A 26,855-nucleotide genomic window follows, 5' to 3' on the forward strand; every position below is an offset into this window, starting at 1 on the left:
ACGTAATCGCAGCGAGATCGAGATCAAAGACACACATCGAGCGATCCAAGCGACCCACAATAAACCCCCCTACCCAAATAGTGCTACTGATGTTGTTATTCTTCAACCTGCATGATCTAGTAGACATTAAAAGAAATATCACGACTTTACTGTACATGTTTGCACGTAAATCTCTGAATTTATAGTTAAAACTTTAGAACCGGGAGCTAGACTAATCAATTTCCCCATCAAACATAACTTTCATTGCTATTTCGATTAAAGAAGATTAATGACGTAGTCCAGTAGAACTATAGGAATGGAGCGGTGGGTTTTAAACTTACTGGTCGGGAAGGGCCAAAGACTGCTCCAATCCTCCTTCAAATATACTTTCGACCCACCAGGGCGTGAAATATACTTCAAGGTTCCCTGAATCCCCGGTGCACGCCTTAGGTTTTCTAGTCTCCCAAACACTTTCAGCATTGCAGTCAATGCCATCAAATTCACATCTTTGCCCAAACACCGATGTTGGCCATATCCATATTGAATGTAATGCTCCTCTGGGCGATCAAGTTTGATTTTCAAGGGATCTGGGAATACTAGAGGATCTCGGGAAGCGGTTATGAAGTTTACAAACACGACATCACCACGTTTGAGATTATGGGTGGTGTCACCGTCGGTAAGATCAAATGCACGGTCTGCTTTGCGGTAAAGTCCGAATGTCCCCGAAAGTCGGTTTGCTTCGAGGACATAGTGACGAAGCTTTTCAAGGGAGTCAGGAGATCCATTTCGAGCTAACTTTTGGATGTCGGCGAGGTACTCGGCATTTTCAGGTTGAAGATAAAAGTCGAGGATTTGAGAAAACTACGTTCGGAGTTAGAGAGGGCCAATACGCAACTACAGATATCTCAGAGAGACAATAATAACTCACGACTTGGGATTGACAAGAAACACTAGCGGATGCGGTCGGTACCATCTGCCAAGTTATCTCTTCAGCGGTTTTTCCACTCTCCAACAGCCGTCGAATCATATGGATGCCATAATCCTTCAGGGAGGAATTTTTGTCGAAGATATTATCGATGATGTTCTTCATAAATGCGGTTTTGTTAATTGCGATAACTAGAAATTTGAAAAATATCCATTAGGCCAACAGTCTGACTTGAAAGGGGTATTTGGAATGTATTACCATTAGCCTCGATTAAGTGTGCTAGCTGGCCCGCGACTAACCTCCCGGCCTTATGGAGAGCGAACGATTTTGTTGGCTCTATATCGAAGAAGACAAAAGTAAACATCACAGATAGGATGGTATAAAGTTCTTGTTCCGTGTATACGCCTCGCGGGTTATCCTCGGTTTTGAGCGGTAGGCAGAACAAATTGGCAGCGAAATGTGTATGGGCTATGTTAATCACATCCCTGACTGCGTCGACCATTTGGTTATTGGCAATACTATACGAGTGTTTTTTTAACATTTCTATCGTCTTTTGTTCGTAAAAGTCGAAAACTTGTCGATACCAAGTGCTAGGTCCGTAGATGGCATGTTGCATATCGACACGCTGGTCAGCGTTCGTATCTGTGTCGCCGCTCAACATCCATGTATGTCCAGACATCATATAGTCGAAGTTCTGTCCCCATGTCACTTTGAACTCGGGTTTGCTAAGAATAGTCTTTAGTGCAGCGTAGCTTGAGATCATAACACGTGTTGGCCTCCGGCCGGGCCTAGCGTAATCGAAATCTGCTACTCTCCCAAGATCTGTCATGATCTTATGAGTCTCTTTTGGAGTAGTTAATGGATAGAATGCATAACTGGAGTTATAAGTGAAATGGTGGGGAAATGCCTTCAAAAAGAGCTTGTGGAAGATGCATCCTTGATTAATAGCTGGGTCAGAGGCAATTTCTGAGAACCCCCAATTGGTTAAATTGGCTGGCGTATACTCAATGGTGTAGAAACGGTCACCCCGTACCAATGAAACGAAGTCTGAGAGGATGGCACGCGAAAGGGTGAACGGCTGTGAGATACCAACACCTGGAACCTATATGCGAGCGAGTAAGATTACTTATAATTACACTGGTATTGCTCTTATGCTGGAAATTCCGTATACGTACCATGGGGGCTTTCGCATCTTCAGCGACAAGGCCAGGATATAGTTCGACGAAATCTGGGTGGTCATAGAGTCTTCGTAGCCTTTCCGAAACTTTCGGATCCGCGTTGATTTCTTCGAAGCTCCTATAAGACTTGAGACCAAAGAAATTTCTAAATTCATTCAAAGAAGCGCATTTCCACTTCCGCGCCTGCTCAATTCCCATACATTCGATTGTTTTCATAATCACGGGAACATTGTTTGCCCCAAAGCTACCTGAAGAACGATGTTAGTTCTATTATCACTATTAAGTGTCCCACCGACATAGCTAATTGACTGGATTAGTTTAAGGGAGTGGAATTCTCATACCAGCGTGGTCTTCGATACTGTCTGCTAGAATTTGTACAAGTTCGTCGTCTGGGAGGAACCCGTCGGTCCCTTTTTCAAGGCCATAGAAGCTTCTTTCCGCTGGATCATCGGGGATTGTTGCCTCTAGCGCACCTAATCTGCATGCCAGTTTATCTGCATCAAGCTGGGATATATCCTGTTCGGGGAACATTTTCGAATATAGTTCTTCGTACCACTCTTCGTCCCTTTTAGATATGGCACTGTGCCATCGATGAACAAATGCGAATTCAACAGAGAGCTGGTTTCCAACCCCTCGGGGCGTTCCGTTGTCGCTAAACAGCTTCTCACTATTCACACGAGGGTCTAGGTTCCAAGTTGAGATTGTCCGGTTGAGATTCAGAACGGTGCGCAAATAATCTGCTAGGATTATGTTAATGTATAAGCCGCATGTAATCAGTCTGGCGGTTTGAAATAGATCTTCATCTCTAGCTTTCAGAGCAGCATTGTCATTTTCTTTGAGTCCGGGGACCGAAAAGCGGTTGTGCTCGTTTATATTGCTGAGGGTTTGTGCAATATAATTATGCCAGCGGTTGAACATAACCAAAATGGCCCCGACGCCTGGAGGGTAGGAGAAAATACGCTTGTCGGAGAAGCAATCTTGTTTCAATTTGCCATCTTTGAAAGTTCTCATTGTGTTCACATCATCAAGGCTCGAGCCGTATAGAGGGGAGAGATCTAAATATGATGAGTTTGCGGATATTTCGTCGTCAGTCGGGTCCAGTCTATAGAGGTCTAGTTGGATTGGCACCAGTAGGTTAGCTAGTAATACGTGGTTTGCGTACTTAATTGCACCTTTAATATGGCCCTTGGTGGGGTCCGGCAGGTGTGGAAACCACGAGGTTTCCGAAAAATAGACGGTTAACCGGTTTTTTTACTGACCAAGACTAATTATATTTCCAAAATAAAAGAGTAGGCTTGATACATTATTTGGGTTTCGCCTATAGTCCGACCGGGCCATAACTGCGTCGAAAACAAGCCCCGCATCTGGGTATGCGCCTCGAGGTTGAATCATCGGCCGAACACTACGAGCAAAAGGCTGTCCCGCTTGGCCGATATGGGGAAATTGGATGTTCTAATTTGTATGTCCATTAGGGCGGATATTAGATTTGGTTTGGCTGAAGGGGAGTCTATCGGATTTAGGAGAGCCTGAGGCCACGAAGCGATACTAACGTTGTAGGACCCATCTGCTTGACGATGGCTATACCTGTTTCCTACATAAGCTTCTGGAGGATGGTGGTGTATATTCCATAGTCGATCCACGAACTATATCCGTGTTAATATTTAGATTATGAACGGAGGTCTTGAAGTCTAGAGTATACATAGAGTATACTAGTATCGTACATCATTCGTGACAGCAACCCTATTTCGAGAACCGTTTGGAAGATCAGCGACTAACTGGATGATTCTTTCGGTCTACCAACACCCACGGAAGCATTCGATTAGCCTATTGACTCAGCTTCGATAAGAAGCATATACTATTTGGATGTCCATGGCCTTACAATGTACGTCTTATCATCTATCAACTCTCCTGTCACTTTCTGCTGGATGACTTCTCGAAGAGTTCGTATATCTCCAATTCCGAAAGTTTTCAAATCCTTAAAAAATCCGCTTGAAGGTTCCGTTTCTTTTTCATGTCGTCCGTCCGCAGGCGGTAGGGGTCTCAAACTGGCTTTTATCACGTTCGCAAAATCGGAAAGCATTGATTCAATCTCTGGTCGCTTAGCCATGTGGTCAGGTAGCATTGAGGATGCGGCCCGCTCCAGCATGCTTGGTTTAGCTTCATCTTCTTCGCTGTCTCCATGTGATCCATTGGACCCATTGACTCCGTTCGTGCCTTTCCCTTTCTTCTCACTAAATCTTAGAAAGCTAGAAGACCGTCGTTTTGTTTTTGTTTGATCTATTGGAGATGATGGGGACATAGGGGACTTGATAGACCCGTTTCTATTCCAAGGAAATCCCATTGCTTATAATTAGGGCCGCCGGGCGTGTAGGAGAACCGATTTGAAATATAAGTCGACCCGGTGGGCTCAGTTGAAGGTTCAACTAGCTATGAATAGTTGACAGGGAAAGCAGATTGAAGAAGCGGAACAGCTTCCAGGCCGCATCGTTTAGTTACTAGAACCAACTTAGGCTTCTTAGGCCTATTTAATTAAGCTAAATATGTACTTACATCCGTCTGGCAGCCAAGGGCGATCTTCTGTGGAGCTAGGCGGAAGCTTAGCTGCACTTGAGACGCAGGAATTCGAAGGCAGTTGGGAATGCATCATGTCTAAATTTGTCTAACTCATCTAGTAAAGCAGATCATGCTGTGCAGCAGTGGTCTAGCAGTTGCAGGCTGGATTCGAAGCTACATATGTGCAACATTTGCAGTACCGGATCGAAATCTGTGCAATTTGCATAAGGGCCATGCCGAATCCTAATTGAATTATTGGCTAGAAATATAGATCGGGCGATATCACAAAGAAGAAGCTGTCGAGTCCTTCAATTACTCGCCTTAAAGCTAACGTGCACTAGTCTGGAAGAAGAATATTCTGAAGTCGAAGTGCAGGCCGAAATATTTGTGTATTCAACAAAAGTCGTGTTGTGGCATTTAAAGCTACTTCCAAGGTACTCGCGGCCGCACTAAGTCTTCACATCGAGATTACCTTACCTCAAACTATATCAGGCTGGATGGAAGAAAAATAGCCCAGCTTGAACTCGCCGCGACAGTGCCCAATGAGATGCCTCGAACCTACGAAAAGGAACCGGCTGTCGGATCGTCAGAATGGAGGGGGAGGCGATCACGAGTGGAAGTTTGGAGTCCGCATTGAAGCTCTCCTGGAGGGATTTTCTCTCATGCAGAGCACTAACATGCAGGACGTGCCGTCCTTCTTCTTTTTTTCCCCTCCAATTGATGTACTTACAGAAGTACGGACAAATGTACCAACGGCTTCGTGACGGGTGAATTCATGAGACTTTTTAGAACCACCCGAGGATGGCTCCACCGACATGCATGAGATTTTCGAGTGCAGAGAGGAGCTGCATAAAATTCTGCCCGCTTGTGGAGATGGCACATGTATTGGCCCCACTCAGGTTATTTTCACACCCAAAGCTTGTAAGCATCAAAATGCGACGGTTCAAGAAATCCTGCCTCACGACATCCCCTGGCGACCCAAGCTTAGAAGCGAAACTACAACGCTCTGATTGGCCACTCTGGCTGGCGGCATTGCACCGGGGAGGCTTGTGCTACCCACGTCCCGTTCCCTTGTCATTGAAGCTTGTGACGAATGAAAGAATCTATGTAGCCTGGGACTTTTCGAATTCGAAAGCGTTCTTGGAAGTTTCTCAACCCTTGTGGGCGACATATAGCCTCGATTCCGCGAGCTAATCGAATGGATTGCCAATAATGTGACGGTTGGCTGGAATGCTGTTATGTCTCTCCCACTGATTGGTGACACAACGTTAAAAGCTGCTTCCTGGTTTACATGTACCAAATGTATCTAACGCATGGTGTTTCAATGCATCGAGGTTCGTCGCTGCGGCCGCCTCTCGCGTCGTTATCGATACGAACTAGACAAAAGAAGTATATAAGTAAGTACTTACATACATTAAAATGCAGACGGGAAATCGCGCGATCGATCTCGAAAAGCAAAGACGCAGGCCAATCGCAAAACCTGATTTAATTTGCTACGGGTCGGGAATTTCCATGAGCTCAAGAGCGCGAACATCAGATGGGTGGGCCTCTCCTTCCTCGATCGAGTGGACCCACCTTCCAAGCGGGTAGGAAAGCGAATTCAGATCGAACATAGATTTCGCTAATCTCCTCTCGGAGAAAGTGTGGTTCCAGGCAGGTCCTTGGTTGAGTTTGAGGTCTTGGACCAGCTCTCCCAGGCGCTCACAGTGCTGAATTTTCCCTGCTCAATGCCTGCAAGTTGCATACTCTCTGACATGGCGGCTTCCAAGCAAAACATGCACGTAGTCAGTGCTCCTACACTTGGATCGGCTGGCGCAATTTTAACTCGTTACCTTTGAGCTGCATCCACTTGCATTTATCTCATAGGTTAGGGTATTTTTTTTTTGCTGCTTGGCTCGCCGGGTCTCAGACGGACCGGCACCCATGTCCCGGTGTTAAACCCCAACCAAACCCTGGAGTTGCTAGCAATTTCCCGGCGAATAGAGTCGTTTGGAATGCTCATCATGATACTCCACAGTATCCCAGATGCCACCTGCAGATTCCTGTTGGTGGTGCACAAAACATGGCTTCATGCTGCATTTGGGCAACTTGAAGCACCCCAGCCTTCTGAATTCAGACGCTAGTCGTCCGTCTGTCGACCGGCCATGTCATTCAGCCAGCGTCCAATGGCCTGAGGTGACTGCGACTGCGACTAGGTGCATGGCTCGTCGTCACAGAGGCATATCTATTTCATGATACCTCCGCCCACTTCCCCTTCTTCCTTTCCTCCTCTTCTCCAAACTCTGCGATCCCTTCAGCACAAGTCCGCCATTTCGCCCTTTGTATTGGCTGCGAGAGCCGAAAAGCGAATTCACAATGTCGTCCCAACTCAAATCTATGATCCAAACCATCAAGCGAAACCCGCTTAAGTCTCGCGGTGAGAGACCGGGTTCTGTAGTCAATGGCACTCCTGTCGAGGAGAAAACGGGTATTCTCCATGATATTACCCACCTCAGCATGAAGGATAAGGCGACAATGGCCCAAGCCATTACCACGCTAGCATCTGGTGAACCGATTGACGACAAAAAACTCATGCTTGAAAATGGTGTAACCATGCTTCAAGGTCTTCCGCCAAACAGCGGACTGAGCCAAAAAGTGTCTGATGGGTTTATTACAATGCTTTGGCACGATCTGCCACATCCATATCCCACTACAGCTGGCCCAGAGGCTAGGTATCGAAGACATGATGGCGGTGGGAATGTTCCGTGGAACACCGAATTGGGAAAGGCCGGATCTCCATATGCGAGAAATGTTCCACCCATGAAGCCAAAGGGCCCGAATTTGCCAGATGTAGAGTCTGTCTATGAAGCTCTGCTGAAGAGAGAAGGCCCGTTCCGCAAGCACCCTTCTGGGCTGAACCGCATGTTTTTCTCATTCGCCACGGTTGTTATTCATGAGTGCTTCCAGACCTCACGAAAGGACCCTTCCATCAACGAAACTTCGAGTTATGTAGATCTCAGTACTCTGTACGGAAACACAGATAAGGAACAGGTGAGGGTGAGGACATATAACAATGGTCTCATTCATCCAGATTCAATTGCTTCTGAAAGAATCATGATGATGCCTCCAGGTGTCATTGCGGTCCTGCTTATGTTTTCGCGAAACCACAACCGGATCGCCCGAAATCTGTTGTCGATTAACGAAGGAAGCAAATACAAGCCGTGGGATAGCCTTGATGATGCTGGCAAGAAATGGTAAGGAACTGGCCCCCTGGAACTCGTGTCGAGTAGGCCTGCGAAACGATCTAACATGAATGGCTGAATAGGCAAGACGAGGATATCTTCCAACTTACCCGAAACATAAACGTTGGATATTTCGCTTCCTGCGTTCTCGGAGACTACGTCGCCGCTATTCTCAACACCCCACGAGCCAACTCTGAGTGGTCCCTCAATCTTGGAAAGGAGATCAAGGAAGGGGCAAAGCGTGTAGAGCGTGGTTCTGGTAATTTGGTGTCTGTTGAATTCGCTGTCCTGTACCATTGGCATGCCGCGCTTAGCGCTGCTGATGACAAATGGATGGAGGAGTTGATTCGATACGATTTCCCAGACCTCAAGGACTTAGAGGATGTTACTGTTGAGATGTTCCACAAGGTTATGAAGACCTGGGGCCACAAATTGATGGTTACTCCTCCAAAGGACTGGACATTTGGCGGGCTTGACCGTCAGGCAGATGGCACCTTCAACGATACCGAACTCGCTGAGATCATCAAGAGCTGCATTGAAGAGCCCGCCCATGAATTTGGTGCTCACGGTACTCCCGCCAGTCTCAAGGTGGTTGACATCATGGGCCAACTGCAGGCAAGAAACGTCTTCAATGTCTGCACATTAAACGAGTAAGTGATCTGATACTAAATTCTTATAACTTTGGCCAGTGTCACTGACGAGTATATAGATTCCGAAAGTACCTTAACTTGAAGGAGTATGAAACATTCGAAGATTGGAATCCGGACAAAGAAACTGCAAGACGGGCCGAGCTTTTATATGGTCACATCGACAATATGGAGTTGTACCCTGGTTTGATGGCTGAGTGCACCAAACCAGCCATTCCCGGTAGCGGAGTTTGCCCGGGACAAACAACTGGCCGTGGTATCCTAGATGATGCCGTGGCCTTGGTCCGTGGAGATAGATTCCTAACCTACGATTTCAACAGCAACACATTGACTAACTGGGGTGCCTCTTCGCTCTCCGAACGTGCTCCAGGAGCATACGGTGGTATCTTGCCAGTCGTGCTTATGAATGGTATTCCTGGCGAATTCACAGGTACTTCATCATACTCGCTGCTTCCATTCTATACACCGGAGGCTGCTCAGGGAATTTTGAAGGGCAACAAGGTTACGGGCAAGTACATCAGTGCTAGACCTCCAACGGGCAAAGGTCTCGTCAGTGTTCAATCTGAGGCCGCAGTCAAGCAGATTCTCGGAGATGCCGATGGCTTTAAAACCCCATACCCATCTGAGATCCCTGCTAGCAAAAACGGTCATGACTTCTTAAACGGATGGAACGACCTCAAGCGTCACGATTCTATGACCAGCCCAATTCATAAGTCTTTGATCGAGGAAGGTTTTGAGAAGAATGTTTCTCTCTTCTTTAGCTCGAAGATGAAGGCCCTCATCGAGAAAAACACTTTATCCTTCAAGAAGGGCAGGAAATCGATCGACATTGTTCGTGACGTTACAAACGTCGTCCCTATTTTCTGGGTCGCGGATCGATTTGCTGTTCCGCTTAAGACCGCAGAGACACCCCGTGGTGTTTTCACACCGTTTGAGGCTTTTGGTAACTATTTGGGTGTCTATCTTTACCAAAACTTCAATGTTCTACCAGTTCTAGAATGGCGCTTGCGCGAATCTGCAGTCAAAGCTGCTAGCTCGCTGCTCTCCGTCTTCGAGACCCACCTTAAGACACAAAAGGGAATTACAGAGACTGTTGTCGACTGGCTTGCGAAGGGTAGCGCTTTTCAAGTCGGTCCTCATGCCGACCGCCTCTACCACGCTCTCAACGACTCCAAACAGGCAATTCCAGATTCTGCGGCGGACATGCTCAACATGAGCGCCCCACTTGTCTCCATTCTTACTCACCAAGCCTCCCTCCTTATTGACTTGTATCTCAGCCCTGGCTACGAACAGTACAAGGAACGCTTGGTACAATTGGCCAACGCAGATGCTGCATCCTCCGAGCAAGAGCTTCGCGGTTTCGTCTACGAAGGTATTCGTCTTGCCCCCGCAGTTCTTGGTGTCCCGCGTGTCGCCAGCAAGGACATCACTATCAATGATGGTGCCCGAGGGCCTATCAAGATTCAATCCGGCCAGACTGTTCTTGCTGCTACTTCTGCAGTTGGTTTGGACCCTACTGCCTTCCCAGAGCCAGAAAAAGTCAACCCTACACGCCCATTGGCAGATTATGCCGTTCTCGGTAGCGGTTTGAACTCTTGCTATGGTTCCAAGTTGATTGGAGCTGCTCTCGCCTCAACATTGAGGGAGGTCTTCAAGCTCAAGAACGTGAGAAAGGCAGCCGGAAAGTTGGGTAACTTCACTGTTGCGCATTATGATATTGCTGGTCTGCAGTGGAAGCAGTACTTGGATGATAATGCCAAAGAGTCTCCTGTTCCAACGTCTTTGACATTGGAATATGATGCTTAAGGGAGAAGGCCACAGTGTGGAATATCTGTAAGACTGGGTGAGTTGGAAGATTTCGATTTTCCCCTTTTCATTCTGGTTTCTGGACAAAATTTGCATACCGTTTTAGGCATTTGGGGAGCGTTTTGTAAGTAGTAATATTGAATTATTTAATATGAGTAGGAGATTCTATGAGGTGGTAATGGTGGAGAGGGGTGTATTTCGAAGCTAGTACATAATTTAATGCGAAATGTCATCTTGAACTTCATCTGATTGTTAAATCCGGCTCATTACGTAAATCCGCTAGAATTTTCAAATATGGTAAAAATCGAGCGCCATGATAAGATTTAAGACCTTTTGAGATTAGGGCAAGATAGTTCAGCGCAACTTGAGCATTTCAATCAAGGCTTCGAAAACACCATACATTGGATTGGGGTTCAAATTATTGCTGTGGCTACAAAAAGCAGAGATATCACAGGTCATCAATAAATCCATCAACTAAAAACCCGTGCCCCGAACTTTCCCACAAGCCGTTACTCTGAGTATCAATTGGTCGCTCCTGCGGCTTCGGCCTGTTCCTTCTCAATCTTCTTGGTATCAACACCCCTCTCCACTGGGAGAACGGTCATGTTGAATTTCGCCATTGTTAGACCAAATCGAGACCTTACGCGTGGCTCCCAGTGTTCAGAAAATCGTTCTTCGGTAAGCATTGGTGTGAGATCGTTGATAGAGCCACCAAATAGTGTGAGCATTGTAGAGGAGCTATTTGTATGGAGTTAGCGTTTTGATGTGGGAAATAGAAAGGAAAAGCATACTTTGAGCTTCCGAAAACATTGTGGAAGAAACTTTCAGAGTAATTTGTATTTGTTTTCCTAGCATCAACTCGTCGCTTTGCCAATGCTCTCGACAAGTCTGGAATTGTAAGCCTAGCGCTACCATCTGCCATTTTCCCAGTAGCTTCGGCGAGTAAATCATGAACGAGCTTTAAGTCCGGTTTTGCCTGGTCTGGTACCAACGCAGCATCTTGCCTGGTCAAACTTGCATCGTGCTCGATGGCATTGTGCTTGCTAATTTCCTCAAGATCGAACTTATCCTTCCAATAAGATCGGTTCAAAAAATCCGCAGCGAATTTGGGTACGAAGAAACAGAACGTAGGGGCAAAATTGAAGGTTTGTCGGATCTTGTGGTTGAGTTCTACGAAAGTAATATTTTTACCATCGTGCGGGAGAATTCCGTGGTTTGCCATGGCATTTAACATTGGGCATGCAGAACGAGAGTCGCCTTCTTTTGGAGGAACATATTCTGGCCATGAGAGATTGTGGCCAGGACATCCGATAGGAACAACTTGACCTTCTTTACGGTCGGGAGTGACTAAGTTAAGGAGGAAGAGAGCGAAGTCCCATTGGAAAACGAAGAGTTTGATAAAGACGCCCGCGGTTTTGTCAACTATGCCACCCATCTTGAAGATTATCTGAGGGAAGTGGGTATACTCAAATTGTGTGAGTGCAAGAAGTGTGAGAAGGGGAGAGTCTACAGATTTTGAAGACCTGGGACGGAGATAGATTATATGTCACTGATAGCCCACACTGCCTCTGACTGATTTTCTTATGGAGCTCGTACTGCAGCACAAGGTCAATTGGATAGGACTTGCTACGGCTTGCTGCTGCTGATGCACGACGCCAGGTAGTTTTCGTTATTGCGAGTTCGATTCGATAGACCCATCATGCATGGACGAAAACTAGTAACCCTGACCCTGTTCATTGGCACTAGGAAGTTATCTTTTTTTTTTTTTTTGATCCAGGGTCAGCGCCTGCTGTAGAAGCGGGGAATTTCTCTCGCTTCTTGTTTTTATGAAGCTCGCTCGACATGAGTTGATCCCCGGGGACGAACCAGAGGGCTCCAGCTCATGGTTTTTGCGCTCAGTGAATCGATCGATCGGTTAGATTCCTTCCGGAGTGGGGAAGTTCCCGTGCATGGTTTCCTTGCTTGGGCAGCCCCTTGTCATCGTCGCCCGGAGAATGTGACAAGTGTCTTGCGTCGGGTTCGAATTGAGCGGCCTGTGATTGGACCGGCCTCTTGCTTTTTCAGCTGCAGATTCTTTGATACTCCCATGTAAAGTCTTGAATTTGAGAGGATAATCCAACTCCACTTCGCTTCTTCCTGTTTGCCAAGTGTAGATATGAAATTTGCAGTGGAGATCCTACATAGCAAGGAGGAACGCACGCTAGAACCATGCAGGTGAATAAAATATCATTGTGAGTCTAGGCCTTTTGGTTTTGTCGGTGTAGCACTTGGCAGCTCTTCTGGTTTGTCCCTTTGTGATGCAATGCATCTTACAATGAACTGTCAAGGAAGAGAATTGATTGGGATGGGAAAGTATTTGAGTCAGCAAAAGGACATGGAAATTATAGATCAGTCCCTATATCGACTTCAATAGGTAGTAAACCAAGGAATGTAGTATTCAGTCAACAGTTGGAATGGAGTGATATCTAGTTTGGCTTTTCGGAAAGTCATGATGGGCAGTTCGGATTGCATGCGTTGCAATACAATGCTTAATACTTATTGGCGATGCGGAACGGCTCGTCCTTGGCTTTAACGAGACTGATATTTTAAGTCAAGCTAGAGTATTTAAACTGTTAGCGGATTCTTAGTAACTGATAACGTCAGTGTAATGATGTTGGTCGGACTAGTATGAGGTGCTTCAGGAAGTGGGTACAGACAAAGTACTACCTACATATAATGTACTAGCTAGTGGTTCTATCACGACCCACTAAAACACCAAGTAGTAAATGATCCAATACTTGCCTCTTACCGAATATCTAAAAGATTGGTTGCCAAGAGATAAGATCTCAGTAGGATCAGATCAGATTAGATTAAATCAGATCACAGCACTGATAAGATAAGATGGTCGATGGGAATCGGTTGGGGCAAGCATGCTCCGTCTCTGCGTTGTATGATTGGTGGAGAACAAACAGTGACAAACAACACGCGTTGGTCTTCCCCAGCAAGCAGCCTCGTGTTTTCGTCATTCGTTCGTTGACGCAAACCAACATCCCATTCCGCAGCCTAGCAAGAGGCCAGCTCTCATCAACCTCATCTTGCCCTCGCTCTCACTTGCGATTACTCCCTCCTTCGACTTCCAATCTCTTTTCAAACGTTGATATGTCAATATCGATACTACGAAACTGTATCCAACGGAGGGTAGCTTCGGACACTCAGCGGAAACTTCAACAATCGGCATAGCATCTTTGGTCTGTCCCCTTGTTCGGGAAGCTGCCGTAGCGAGCGACGACATCAAACAGTCTAGCCATCTGCGGAATCGATATCGGTGGTTTCACAATTCCCACAGGGAAATCCCTAGGTGGCGAAGGAGGGTGAGAGGGTGAGAGAACCCATCCCCGGAATCTTGCTCTCTCTTCCTTATTGTTATCGTGCTGCTCTTGTCGTACATACTTTTGTTGGGCCTAGGACCATTTGTTGGATCCTTCATCACCAAACTGTTCTTTCCTAGAGTCTTGCCTCGACATATTTGCTCCTTTATTTAAACGAAATTTTGAAGATACTTTATTTACCGGAGAGGGAAGGTTTCTGAGCTGACATATCGCTTTCAGATTGTTGAGGAGGGAAGCTTCGTTTGGAGTCTTGATAACAAGGTACCTAGTAGCTAGTAGTTGTTATCACGATGCCAGCACCTCGTCGAAGAAGGGCATCCCCTCCACCTCCCACGCATACACCAGGGCATCACCATATCCCTGCACCACCCTCAGAATTATTGCCATGGTATTTCTACCTCGCACCACATCCTCTCGATGATCCGTTAGCACCGTTGCCACTGCCAACAGCGGGTGCTACCCAAGCGCGATACCCGCCTCGTCCCTTCTCTGTCCACGACTCAGAGGCACTTGAGAAAGCATATCAGGCCCTCCTAGTGGAGAAGGAAACGAAGAAACCCCCGACACCAATAAATCCAATATCTACTTCATCTACAAGCGCTCCGACAGACACTCGACCAGGCAGACGACGGAGAAGTGACCCGAGAAAGAGTCAAGAATACACTTCTTCTCCCCTAAGAACGAGCGATGTTCCACCAGAGATGTCAGAGGAAGGGGCACCCCTACCCCCTGTCTCAATTCCTGCACGTAATGGTCATGTCTTGCCGGCGGACGACTTCCCGACTACCGCGATGGAAAGACGAGAAGTAAAGAAGCAGAATCGGAACTCGATATCGAGTATTACTTCTCAACTCGCCGCATTTACACCGTCGGCGTCGCCTAGTCTAGGGAGCTATTCGAATTCCGCGGGAACAACATCCAATCCATTTATTCGAGCCAAAAGCCGCGGGGAGGTTCCGCCGCTCAGGAAAAGCTCGAAGCCAAGATCGTCAGAAAGCAGACACGGTTCGAAGGATCGAAAATCAACAAGGGCACCGACAACCGAAGAGAAGGATGGAAAGGATGAAAAACTTGTCCCTGTTGGGATCCAGCGCCTTCACCAAGTTCGAATACCAAGCTTGAACATGGAGCCAATATATTGGTCCCCGCGCGATGGATTGGACAATGCTAAAGTTATAAGAGGAACTTGGTTTTACAAGGATACAATGTTCCCTGTAGAAACTGAAAAGGCGAATGCTCTAGAGAAAGGGTGGAGGGAAGTTATGGCGTGGACTCAGGAATGGGCATGGGAACTCGATAGTGCTGTCAAAGTTGGAGAAGAAGCCGAAGCTAAAATCAGATGGGTAATGCCTCCTATCAAAACTGCTTCCAGGCCACCAACCGCAACCTTGACAACCGCAACAAGTGCCACGCTAGACCAACCGGCTGAGTTGATGGAGGAAAGTACTACCTTGAATGCGGATCTGGTTAGGGATGGCGAAATCGAAGCCACAGGGAAACCAGACCCATCGAGTGCTGAATGGGTAATATTTGCGGATGCCAAGTCTGCCTATATTATGAAAGATAGTCTTCTTGCCGGGTTTGCGGGCAGAAATCGTCGACCTCTAGCCGCCATCAAACGAGGCCTGACTGTTGGGACTCCAGTCGTCCGCGGTTTTGATATAGAGGCCTGGAGGAAGATTCACGGTGATAAATATGGACTGTCTGCTAAAATGGATGCAGACGAAAGACAAAGAATAACTGATTTGATCCTGGTTATACACGGGTACGTTGCAAAGGTTTCTATCTGCATTGGAGTTGTGCTAATTTGAGAGACTAGTATTGGTCAAAAACTCTCAGAACGTGTGGAATCATTCCATTTCACACACGCTATAAATGGTTTTAGACGTCTCATCAATCTCGAACTTAGAGACCCTGCCGTCAAACCTCATCTGCGAAAGGGAGTGGGCATCATGATACTCCCTGTTAATTGGAGGTCGACAGTCAAATTTGATGTAGATGGTATTGCTAGCAACACTGAAGAGGAGGATGAGGACGAGTTGGAATTTTCTCTTGAAGACATAACACCACCAACAATTCCCGCTGTCAGAAGCCTCATGGGAGATGTCGTAATGGATATTCCATATTATTTGTCTCACCATAAGAACAAAATGGTAAACGCAGTTATTAAAGAAGCAAATAGGATTTATAAGCTTTGGTGTAAAAACAATCCTGGATTCGGCTCAGAGTTAGGTGGGGGGCGGGTGCACTTGATGGCTCACAGCTTAGGCTCGGCTATATCGCTTGATATCCTAAGTGCCCAGCCTACAAACGTTTTCCGCGCGAGTTCTCGAACATCAACGCCTATTCCTATGCAACCAGAAAAGGACCCTAATGACGACGACGCTTCTTACATGTCTGTAACACCGACTACGCCTGGGACTTTCGACTTTAACACTACGAACCTTTTCTGCGCCGGTTCGCCAGCCGGATTATTTATGCTCATAAATAGACGCGGTTTAATACCCCGTTATAAACTCAAAACAGAGAACCCAGATTCATCCGATCCGTCGGTCTGTGGCTTGCAGGGAAGATACGGTTGTCTCGCAATCGAGAATATATACAATGTTATGCACTATTCAGACCCGATCGCTTACCAACTGAATGCAACCGTTGATCCAACTTATGCGGCGTCATTAAAGAGAGCTTTGGTGCCATCCACTGCCGGTGGATTCTTTTCCTATCTCCCGCGATATTCCTCTTCAACAGCAGCGACCGCGAAACCAACGCTGCCAACTCTACCCGTACGACTCCCTTCAAATATGGAACTTGAGGTGCATGATTTTAGTAGAGAAGAGCTGGCTGAGAGGAGGATGTATCTATTGAATGATTGCGGTCAAATCGATTGGTATTTGAAAGCCGGAGCGGGAATGCTGGATAGTGAGTATCTAAACATGCTAGGGGCGCATAGTTGTTACTGGGAATCGAAGGATTTCGTGAGATTCATAGTGGTAGAGTGCGGAAGAAGGAAGGGCAGAGATGGGGTCGTAGAGGGGATGCAATGCGAGAAGAAGAGAGAACTGGGAGGCTTATTGAGCAAAGTGGGGAAGTGAGGCCAGGCTGTATTACAGTTTTGATGGATCTATTAGCATTTAGCGGGTATTTTATGTTCAGGAAGCTATCATTTTTGAGGAGCATGGTGATTTCTTGGGGTTGTTGGAGTCTGATATCAATGCTTGCTTCGAGTATTCTTTGGGTGTAGTTAGCGACAGATTAGATTGTACGATATATCTCCCTTCTTACGACAACTCACATACAATATATAATTGATACTTACCTAATTTTCAGAAGCTATGATAACGGAAGAGCAACTAGAAATGGTGTTCTCGAATCGATAGAACCTTAGGTTAGTAGCTCTCCTTGTTTATCAGGTTCTGACAATGACATGACCCAGACAGTAGCAATGGATCCCTGCAAGATCGAGCTCGTCAACCCCAGGCAGCATTGTTTGCCGAATCAGGCAGCCACACCTCAAACGAACCTTCCAAAATCACGCACTGGCTGGCAAGGAACAAACTTTTGTAGCGAATTCGAATGCTTCCGGGCCAAATCCCGGGATGGTGATAAGATGTCTTGCAGATTTCTCCACCATGGTCAATGCGAGTCCGTCATGCCTTCTTATGGCAAGTACATAATGTGGATTCGGAGCAGTGTACAGCTTTAGGCTAGTCCGGTCACTTTAAAGACAAACTGACACACTTACAACCTGTCGGTTCTTTCTATCGGCTACCTTAAAGGTATGTACCTGCAGCTTCCATTTGGCCTATGAGGGGCGACGGATGCACGCGGTGCCGGCTTCATTGGCACTTGTCGTTTCGATGCTGCCTGCTCTCTCCGTCATGATAGTTCGAATGTTCTATAGCTCCAAAGCATGTTCAGGCAGGACATTCAATCGACGACCTTCTTTATGGGTCTGCACCGAATTTCGCTTCTGTCGTTCAGGTGGTTATGCGCTTGGGATTTAAGAATGCACCGGCGCGCCTCGACAGTTCAAACGAAATCGTTTTATGGATTGTGCACTGTATTCTCCTTAAGTATCCCCATCTCCGAAGACTTCTTGGACATTGTCACAAGCTTTGCGACCAGGCAGAAGAAGAAAAATATAACAGCGACAACACACCGTTCCTGAGCCGAGGGTAAAAGGGCTTAGTACTTCGCAGCCTTATCACCACCTTCCCCCAATTGTCTCAGATTTCCAAAGCTGGGTTACCGCCGTACCCCATAGAAAAATTTCTTACATTCCCCAAACTTCTTATTCGCTTTTACCAAAAAGTAAAAACTTTTAGGGGTTTGTAAGTATCGCAGCCGGTACTTACAAGGTATGTGTTGACAGAGTCATGCCCTTGCCGTGAATTTTGAAGCTTTGTCGCAGGTCGTGTGCAATGGAAATATCTCCGTCGTGCCGTTATGGGCGTTCCTGGTCCTCGGGATGACAATATCGAATCGCCACATGGGCGTGTTCCTTGCGTTACACTTTACCTTCGACCAGGGGACTGACATGTGCTTTTGCCCCCATGGGGTCCTTGCGCAGCATTTTCCTTTCTTGCCTCCTTGTGGATGCTTACCTTCTGGAAACCTCGCATGCTTCATGATTCACGACTATTTTTAAGGTTTTAATTTATTGGGCGTGGTAGTGGTTCAGGGCTAATGGTTAAATTTCCTTCTCGGTTTTTTCATTATAGATTTTTCTATTACATCTCATGGCTCCTCCCGCTTTTTCCCTGTTGGTGATGCTGGCTAGCTACGACTTTACCGCTGTAGCTTTTTTTGCATCGGTTTATACGATCCTGATATCGACTATTGTGGCTGCAAGTGGCAGCAGTGAGACGAAAAAGACTCGCAGGGTTAAGAGAAAAATAACGACAACGGTTTCTAATCCCTCATCTCAACTGATATCTTCCCCTCAACAACGACAGCAGTCGACGCAGTCGACGACGGCGGCTCTTTCGACGCAGATATGTCAAGGATACCGCCCCCCGAAGTCATCGCTTCATGGCCCGAGCCAAACTATAGCAATCCCGCGAACAGAGGTCACTATCTAATCGCCGTCGAGGTTGTGTTATTCTTCTTGACAGCAGTAGTGGTTGTGGGAAGGATATACACAAGGCGGTGGTTGATAAGGAGCTTTGGGATTGATGATTGGTTGATTATTCCTGCTAGTGTAAGTAATCATTCTTGACTAGAATTAGGCCAGGATATCTTGAGCCTTTCTATGCAGATGTGCACATGTGTACGTATGATATCAAGTAACCATAACTTAGCTAACCTTGCTTGAGGGCTACTGTAGATATTTTGTTTTGCTCTTACAATTTCTACATGTCTTGCTACGACTGCCGGCTACGGCTTACACATCTACGACGTCCCTCATCACCTACGAACAAAATCTCTTGAATATGCATGGGCAAACATGCTTATCTATTGCGTTACCGTAACGCTCACAAAACTTTCGATCCTTATGTTTTACCTACGACTCTTTCCCTCTGGGTTTTTTCGAAAACTTACCTATGTCACTATTTTCCTTGTCATCGCCTCCGGGGTGATATACTTTGTCATGGTTATATTTTATTGTGTTCCGATAAGAGCTTATTGGCAGCCATTTGACTTGCCTGATGCGAAATGTCTCAGCGATGGGTATGCTTTGGTTAGTAATGCGGCTGTCAATATTGCTCTGGATTCTTGGTTGTGGATTATGCCGCTGCCGGTTGTGTGCAAAGTGCATTTACCGACGAGGCAACGGCTGGGGTTGATTGGTGTCTTCGCACTCGGGTTCTTGTAGGCCTTTCCCTTCCTACTGTCATTGTATATTTTGTTGGCATGGATGAAACTAACATGAGGCCTGCCTTGGATTATATAGTGTCTGTATAGCCGGCGCTCTTCGTCTATACTATGTCGCCATAACAGCATACAGTTACGACAAAACATGGGATGGATTTAACGCCTGGATTTGGACGGCATTGGAGTCCGACGTCGGAATTATCTGTGCTTCGTTACCAGCTCTGAAGCCACTGGTTACTAAGCTTACGAAATTCAAATTCTCAGAAGCAACGCCTAGTGTTTACGGGCTTGAGCACTCCAGGACCAAGAATTTGGGTAATAGAAAAAGTGGTGGCGGCGGAATACGATTACCAAGTCGAACTGCGTCAAGAAATTTGGGTTCTCGGAACCAATTAACACAGTTGGAGAGCATTTGGGATGGAAGTGATGAGGTTATCTGTGAAACAGAGATAACAGGAGGTGTTGCGGATGGGAAAAAGGAGAAACAACATCAACAGGCGGAAATATATCAGATGTCTACGATAGTGTTTTCTGGGGATCCGGATGGAAAACTGGCGGCGGCGAGGAAAAGTTATTTCTTTGAAAGGGCGTTATTGAATTCTAAAGAGAATTTAACGGTTCATGTTCGACCATTTGCAGGTGGTGATGAGGATGGACATAGTCACAGTAGCGGTTCAAGTAAGGACCTTGAAGAAGGAAGGAGGAGTGATGAGAATTTCAACCACAATGTCAGTTGGAAGTACTGCTGGGAGATTATGAGGACAACAGAAATAGAGATAAGAGAGGATCATAATAGTTTTGAGGAAGTTAGGAATTTATCGACCGAGTCCTTAGCTATAGGCAGGGCGGTTGAGGTTTGAGTTTCTTCTCTCTTCTTTATTTTCTACTTTTTTTTACGTTTGTTTCTGGGCTAGGATTTCTTTTTGTTAGGCTCTTATTGCATACCTTTCCGTTTCTTTATTCTCTGTAGATATATATATTTTTGGTTGGAACTGTATATAACGGCAGGTTAGCCTCGGGACTGGCTTCATGGATAATATACCCTCGAATTTGTTACGATTATGATATTTCATCATTTGTCTTATCTTGAAGGAAAACTACTTTCACATTTGAAGACTAATTGGGATTAATCCGGATTAAAGCAGCATAAAAATTCTGATCAATACATTCAAAGAGGCTTAAAAATAGGATTAAGCCCGAATACACACTTGAAGTCTCGATGAGTTTTGACTTCAGAAAACAGAAACTGCGGAGCCCACCTCGTCGTCAGTTATTCTTATTCCCTGATACATGGTATAAAATTCTTAAATTAAGAGATCTATGCCTGTTCGTCCAACACAGGAAGTTTCGCCGAGATTGTGGTACTTATACGTAGTACTAGCCGACATAAAGTTCTTGAATTAAGATGACTATTCTTCGCCCGCCACTGGACTAATCCTTTGTAAGAAAAATATCACTCAAACCGCCTCCTAGTTACATTCCCTATTATCAACCTGCTTATTAGCCTGTCTTTGCTCAGCAACCAAACAGTGTTCGGTATATATGGAGTCCTTGTCTTAGCCTGCCCCATAGGCCTTACGTTTACTATACAAGAAACAACGACAACAAAACACACACCTCGCACGGCCAAGCCGGCAGGGCCGGCGGGAAAAAGAAGTTTGAGTGGCCTCATTCAACATAAGATTCAGTGTTAGCAAGAAAGAAAAAGGCTATAAGATGAGTAATTATCCGAGCAAGTGGGTACATGTACCCTTCGAAGAAACTTTGTCTGCAGATCTGGGATACTTCAGTTTTAGAATATTGAACGAAGTCCGCAACACAATTTAGGCAGTGGTATTTTCTTTAGTCGGCTTTGTTTCACGGATTCGGAGGTCTTGCCAGTCTCCAAAGGCACCGTTGATAAATTTTTATGATGACACTATAGCGAGGATTTACCTATAGGGATACTTAAATATGTGCATATATATATGTGCATTCGTGTAAGTCTTATATACAGCGTAAACGTATAAACAGCTCGTTCAAAAGCCTAGCCCACTTGAGCGTGACTTTGTAAAGTATAAAGTAAAAACTACCAAACGATATGATTCGGATGAATCGCTTGACTAAATTTCCTGATATACTGACCCCCCAAAGGACTTTCGAGGCTTTTAATCCCGTGATGCGATTTTAAGACTACCCCGCCATCTAGAAGGTGACAATACCAACACCGGCGCTGCTGTTAACACAGCCGCAGGCATTGCTTGCAGATGTCATTCTATAAAATCGTTGGACTCAGCGTAATTCTCTACAGATATGAAAAGCAAAATGAAAAGACTTACGTGTAAGAGTATGGTGGGCTGAAGCTGGAAGCCTGGGTAATCCTAGTAGTGCTAGTGCCAGCAAAGATATTGTTGCGCTCAGTGGCATAACCGTTGGCGTCCGAGTCCAGGTTTGTGACCACGGAAAGTGGGACATTGGTAAAGCTACAGTTTTCGACAAGAACCTGAGCGCCCATGCGAGAGTTGACACCGGATGTTGGGCAGTTAGTGTAGCAGTTGCTGTACATATGACCTGTACCGAAACGGAGGGATGGGAGACGACTGTTTACGTTGTTGAAGCTGTTGTGGTGGTAAGTAACCTTGAGTTTTCCGGTGTCTTCGCTGGCATTGTTGTCGCTGTGACCGACGAGAGATCCTTTCCACTAGATTACAAAATAATTATGTGAGGTTGAGTTCTTTCTTGTCTTGTAATCGATAATGTATGTTGAATATATTTGGGTATTTCGGAAGATTTACTTACGTGGTCACGGAACTTGTTCCAAGATACTGTAACAAGATTGGAACCGTGTGTAATATCAAGAAGACCGTCATAATCATCTTTCCCCCCAACTAGTCCCAAACTATAGAACTCGTTGTGGTCGATCCAAACATTGGTAGCTCCGTCGAGGGAGACGGCATCACCTTTCTTAGCGGGGCTGAACTTGAGATTTCGAACAATGACGTTATTTGCATCCTTAATTCTGATACCTCCATCTACAATACCGGAATTCGATCCAACACCGAGGAGAGAAGTTCCACTGATGAGATCAACGACACCGCATCCGCTGAGGAGCCCGCTGACCTTAATTACGCCACCATTTTTGGCAGCAGCTGTCAAAGCGGAGCAAGAGGTAACGGTTGTTCCACCGGAGGTACCAGCCCCACTGGCACTGGCACCGAAGCCGGCGAGCTGATTGACAGGAGCGCATCCAGTCCCAGTACCACCACTTCCAGTGGTAGTGGCGGCGCGGGTGGTAGTAGTAGTTGCAGTTGCAGCTCGAGTAGTGGTAACAAGGGTGGTAGTTGGATTAGAGCCACCGGTGTATGCGCAAGAGCATTCAGCGGAGATCATGCTGGGTTTGTTAGAGCAATTGGTAGCCCAGGATGGTAATCCAGTTGTGGCGGTGACCACAGTCTTGGTGAATGTAGCGCAGAAGGGGGAGGCAGTTGCGACTTGCGACTTGATGAAACTTGCGCAGCTATTAGAATCTGCATTCAAGCAGCCTAAGACTGCTGGCACGAGTGCCAAAAGAAGAACTTGTTCCTTATGCATTGTTGTTCCCGAAGATTGCTAATTGGATTCTTGGATTCGAGTCGTAATGTTCGAATGGGTAGTTCTAAAAGCTTTATGATTGACCGCTGATTGTTCGATCTGCTTTACTGGATAGGGGATTTCATGAGGTCCTATTCGAGCTTCTTTATATGCCCGAATGAGTCCGTCCTGTATTGGTTTGGTAAAGATAGCGCACTGGCACGTGCACATCAAATAAAATCAACATTGTTCCGTAAATTACAATTCGAGGATATTATTTCCCCGTTTCACTTCGCTCTCGTTGTGCTATACCGTCGTTTGTTTTAGGTTGCAGGTTGTTACGGGCTTCGCGGTCGTGTATCTCGTTACTGGAGTTAATTAATTAATCGGAGACAGATTCCCCTCTTAACCCCAGGCACTTCGCAGTAGGGCTTACGTAGTATACATTCCCTCAAGTTTTCCGTCCCTGTCGGCGCCACCAGCTAGGGCTCTGTAAAATCACGTTAGGAGTCGATACTTAGCATTAGAATGTTCGCACGAATCTGCATACATCTGCACACCGAAAGCCCCTGTGATGCGTCTAGTGGACGGACAAAATAGACATATACCCAATTTAAATTTCCCGGGCAAGTCTCATAATATCAATTCATAGGAAAGCTCCACGATCTTAGGTATCTTGGAAACTAGTAGATTCACACTCAATTCCGAAGCTTATACATATCTTGTTCTTACGAAGAGTATTCTTGGCGAAGATCCGCGGGGTAGAAGCACGTTTCAGGGACCATGTTGCCCGCTTCTTTGGCCTACACACCTTCTAATGTTGATATTCTAGGTCAAGGGGTTGTAGGTATGGCTTGATTAGTACTGGTGCCTATATTTGCTATGATGTTTTGTATTTATGCCTAAGCTCTAAGACTAAACAAGCTTTTTGCTCTTCAAATTTGACTGGGGCGTCGGGAACTGGTTGCTTGCCTTTTACGTACCCCGCCATTTCCCCACAAAATATTCGAGCCAGGCGAGAATGTTATGCATATGAAGAACTCTAGCTTAAAAGTCTGGGCTAAACAACCGCCTAACAACCCTTTTCTGCCATAGCCAACCCGCAGGGTAATGAGGAACTAGCAACAAAGCGTCGACATAAACACGGGCGGATAGCTGTTTTAAAGTTAGATACTAGTATACTAGGCGGGATCGCGGCCCGGTGCATTGATGTGAACTTAGAATGACGAACTTGGCTGTTTGAACCAGGGTTCACTGACGATCATTGATATCGGACGGACATTTATATTTGATGCGAAGCGAGCCTTGGAGAACTTGCGCATGGGAGAATTAGGAGAATATCGATTGCCGGACAGAATACTATCCAGTTTGCAAACCCATACTTAAAGCCAGAAACCTGGTTGAATAGAACATAGCCCCAGGAGCTCGAATATCCACAGTGCTATAGCACTTCCATGGGACGGATATCCTCGAAGCCTTCCGAACCCCTTCGGAGCCGAAACGCCAAGCGAATGCCGGCATCCGTCCTGCGGGGTCAAGGTCATGGGCACTTTGAAAACTAGATTTTCCATGTGTATGTATCTATGTATTTATGGCGTAGTATTATAATGGTGTACCTGATTCTCACTACGTCGGGAGGTCTTCCTAATTCTTCCGTTTTCTGTGTTGCCTATTGGTGTTGGAGGCGTCTTGGTGCTCTCCATCACTCATATGCCCATATGGCACCCAGACGCATGTCAGGTAAATAGTATTCCCTCGCTAGATCCCGCTTGACTAAGAAGTCTGGGCAACTAGATTCGCCATGGTGACTGCTGGGCGCATTTGTGGTACGTGCTAGGGCTAGCTATCGATATATCGAGGGCCGGGTCTCGAAATGATCTAGCGAACTCTTGCAGAAACATCTTCTGCAACGCGTCTTTTAGTGTTGGATTTTGAGGGACCATACCAGGATCTGGATCCAGTCTCGACACTAAACGTACTAGCTTCGGGAGAACCAAGACGCAGATGCGTCAGCTGCACCTGGGGAGGTATCACTGAATCCATATATCGACGTGGTCTCGTTCCCATATCGACGCCTATTCTACAACTTTAAACAGGATTTGAAGCCTCTATCCTCACAGTCGAAAACCGTGGACTCCACCAGCCGAACGAGCTCGGGACAGTACGCAAGCTTATAGCTAATCGCGTCGGCCCTGATCACTCCGTAGATCCGGTCTACGAGGCCAGCTGGGCTGAGACTACAACACTGTTGTTGCACTAAATATCTGGCCCGGATGACCATAGTTACATCGTTTTCATAATGTTTTTTTGTTCTCACGAAAAGGATTCAGCCAATGAATTTTTCAAGATGCTTTTTCAGAAAATCGTGTGCATAGACACGAAAGAGGTATTTTAAATTCCTTGCGCAGTCTCGTAACCAAACTGTGTCCCTTGCGGTCGACCAGCCGTAAAATTACTCAACTTCCCAATTTTAGGCATGGTTGCCCCAGCTTGGGATGATGTTTTCTAAGGATGAGGATTAACAGTCTTAGGCGCTTCTCTGGCCTCAAACTTTAACAGGAGCTGGCAGTTCGAAGAATATAGCACCTGTGCAACGTCGTGTTATAATGGAAGTGGTTCAGTTTTTGCTTCGCCCTGAGGACTCTACAATCGTAGTTGAAAAGTAAGCCGAACCTAAATGCAGAGTTTTAGTGGTGCGTAAATTCGGGGACCGATTAATATTAACATAAAAGAGTAGCGTAGATATCCGAGTGAATGATAATCCTCCTACCGCACCTTTCGCTTCACTGCCTACAGAAATATGGCTTATTATTCTTGACTATCTCGACGATTTCAGCGCTCTTTCATTCGCCTTGACTAGCAGAGGCTTCTATAACACAGCGTCAGATCGACTGCAAAGCATAATTTGTCCCCTAGCTGAGCTTGGATGCTGGGCGGGGAGGCCACTGGTTAGAGCTGGTAAGATTATTCACGGCCTTTTAGTAAGTAGTCTTGTTCTAGGAAACATTTACTGATGCATGAGTGGTAGGAATCTCTCTGGACACGGAAGAAGAGTATTCGGGAGGTAGTGCTGAGATGGACGAGGCTGGCGGCAATTACCTCATGGCCGTAATTGAATCGAAGATGCTCGGATTGAGGGAACGTGGGTACCATACGATTTATGATTCCGATGATCCTGGAAAACTAGAGATACTTCGTTCTATCTCACGCGATAACTATATACCGCCGGTTATACGGCGGTACGTCTCTGCCGTTTTAAGTAATACTGAGTACGAGAATATGTTTCAAGAGGGGAAACAGTACATAATCAGAAATCTTGATAAAAAGGAGTACGTAACGTTCCCAACAGGAAGGTTGGAGAGGATCACCATTCGACCTCGAGGGGTATTTGATGATACTTTGGTCCAAGCACCCCACCCGGCAGAAAATTTCATTGAAGCAATTACTTGGACGCCGGCGATTAAAACCGATTGTCGTGGCTTGGAGAAAGGCGCTTGGGCTGGGAATCGAATAGATCTTGTTTTAGACCGACGGGAGGGGTTAGATGGATGGAAACAGTTGCAAAGTTAAATCATTCTGAAGGTGCTATTTTACAGATTAGTTGGATCCGTGGATCCCGTTGCATTGATTCCGAGACCTATAAATAAGTATGGTATGGGCTATATTCATATGAATTAGCCTCGAATCGCCTGTGTTTATTTTGGAATAGATAGATACATGTAACCCTCCATCTCACAAACGTAACAAATTAATTGAGGTAAAGCTATTTGAAGTAGCGTAGGGCCTAGAGGCACTGGATGGCTTAAGATACAAAT

General features: G+C 46.1%; 7 protein-coding genes across 7 annotated transcripts; 4 read left to right on the forward strand and 3 right to left on the reverse strand.

Annotated features, from left to right (window-relative positions):
* Nucleotides 1-255: 255 nt before the first annotated feature.
* AOL_s00173g33 (uncharacterized protein) lies at nucleotides 256-4,381 on the reverse strand (the record flags this gene model as incomplete). The annotated part of the gene is made up of 9 exons (XM_011127775.1): nucleotides 256-840; nucleotides 908-1,095; nucleotides 1,163-2,006; nucleotides 2,080-2,330; nucleotides 2,424-3,194; nucleotides 3,342-3,534; nucleotides 3,633-3,725; nucleotides 3,804-3,875; nucleotides 3,962-4,381. 9 exons carry the CDS (start codon nucleotides 4,379-4,381, stop codon nucleotides 256-258), a joined length of 3,417 nt encoding a protein of 1,138 aa, XP_011126077.1.
* Nucleotides 4,382-6,990: 2,609 nt separating this feature from the next.
* On the forward strand, nucleotides 6,991-10,309 carry AOL_s00173g34 (uncharacterized protein; the record flags this gene model as incomplete). Its single annotated transcript, XM_011127776.1, has 3 exons — nucleotides 6,991-7,868; nucleotides 7,940-8,506; nucleotides 8,566-10,309. The coding sequence occupies 3 exons, from the start codon at nucleotides 6,991-6,993 to the stop codon at nucleotides 10,307-10,309; spliced, it is 3,189 nt and encodes a 1,062-aa protein (XP_011126078.1).
* A 521-nt stretch (nucleotides 10,310-10,830) lies between these two features.
* AOL_s00173g35 (uncharacterized protein) lies at nucleotides 10,831-11,744 on the reverse strand (the record flags this gene model as incomplete). Its single annotated transcript, XM_011127777.1, has 2 exons — nucleotides 10,831-11,047; nucleotides 11,101-11,744. 2 exons carry the CDS (start codon nucleotides 11,742-11,744, stop codon nucleotides 10,831-10,833), a joined length of 861 nt encoding a protein of 286 aa, XP_011126079.1.
* Nucleotides 11,745-13,967: 2,223 nt separating this feature from the next.
* AOL_s00173g36 (uncharacterized protein) lies at nucleotides 13,968-16,769 on the forward strand (the record flags this gene model as incomplete). Its single annotated transcript, XM_011127778.1, has 2 exons — nucleotides 13,968-15,442; nucleotides 15,497-16,769. The coding sequence occupies 2 exons, from the start codon at nucleotides 13,968-13,970 to the stop codon at nucleotides 16,767-16,769; spliced, it is 2,748 nt and encodes a 915-aa protein (XP_011126080.1).
* Nucleotides 16,770-18,673: 1,904 nt separating this feature from the next.
* Nucleotides 18,674-20,351, forward strand: AOL_s00173g37 (uncharacterized protein; the record flags this gene model as incomplete). The annotated part of the gene is made up of 3 exons (XM_011127779.1): nucleotides 18,674-18,877; nucleotides 19,004-19,488; nucleotides 19,571-20,351. The coding sequence occupies 3 exons, from the start codon at nucleotides 18,674-18,676 to the stop codon at nucleotides 20,349-20,351; spliced, it is 1,470 nt and encodes a 489-aa protein (XP_011126081.1).
* Nucleotides 20,352-21,675: 1,324 nt separating this feature from the next.
* On the reverse strand, nucleotides 21,676-23,061 carry AOL_s00173g38 (uncharacterized protein; the record flags this gene model as incomplete). Its single annotated transcript, XM_011127780.1, has 3 exons — nucleotides 21,676-21,745; nucleotides 21,810-22,171; nucleotides 22,270-23,061. 3 exons carry the CDS (start codon nucleotides 23,059-23,061, stop codon nucleotides 21,676-21,678), a joined length of 1,224 nt encoding a protein of 407 aa, XP_011126082.1.
* A 2,585-nt stretch (nucleotides 23,062-25,646) lies between these two features.
* On the forward strand, nucleotides 25,647-26,610 carry AOL_s00173g39 (uncharacterized protein; the record flags this gene model as incomplete). Its single annotated transcript, XM_011127781.1, has 3 exons — nucleotides 25,647-25,702; nucleotides 25,778-25,998; nucleotides 26,069-26,610. 3 exons carry the CDS (start codon nucleotides 25,647-25,649, stop codon nucleotides 26,608-26,610), a joined length of 819 nt encoding a protein of 272 aa, XP_011126083.1.
* Between the last annotated feature and the right edge of the window lie 245 nt (nucleotides 26,611-26,855).

This window comes from Orbilia oligospora (assembly GCF_000225545.1).
Source record: "Orbilia oligospora ATCC 24927 unplaced genomic scaffold scaffold00173, whole genome shotgun sequence".
Lineage (NCBI taxonomy): Eukaryota > Fungi > Ascomycota > Orbiliomycetes > Orbiliales > Orbiliaceae > Orbilia > Orbilia oligospora.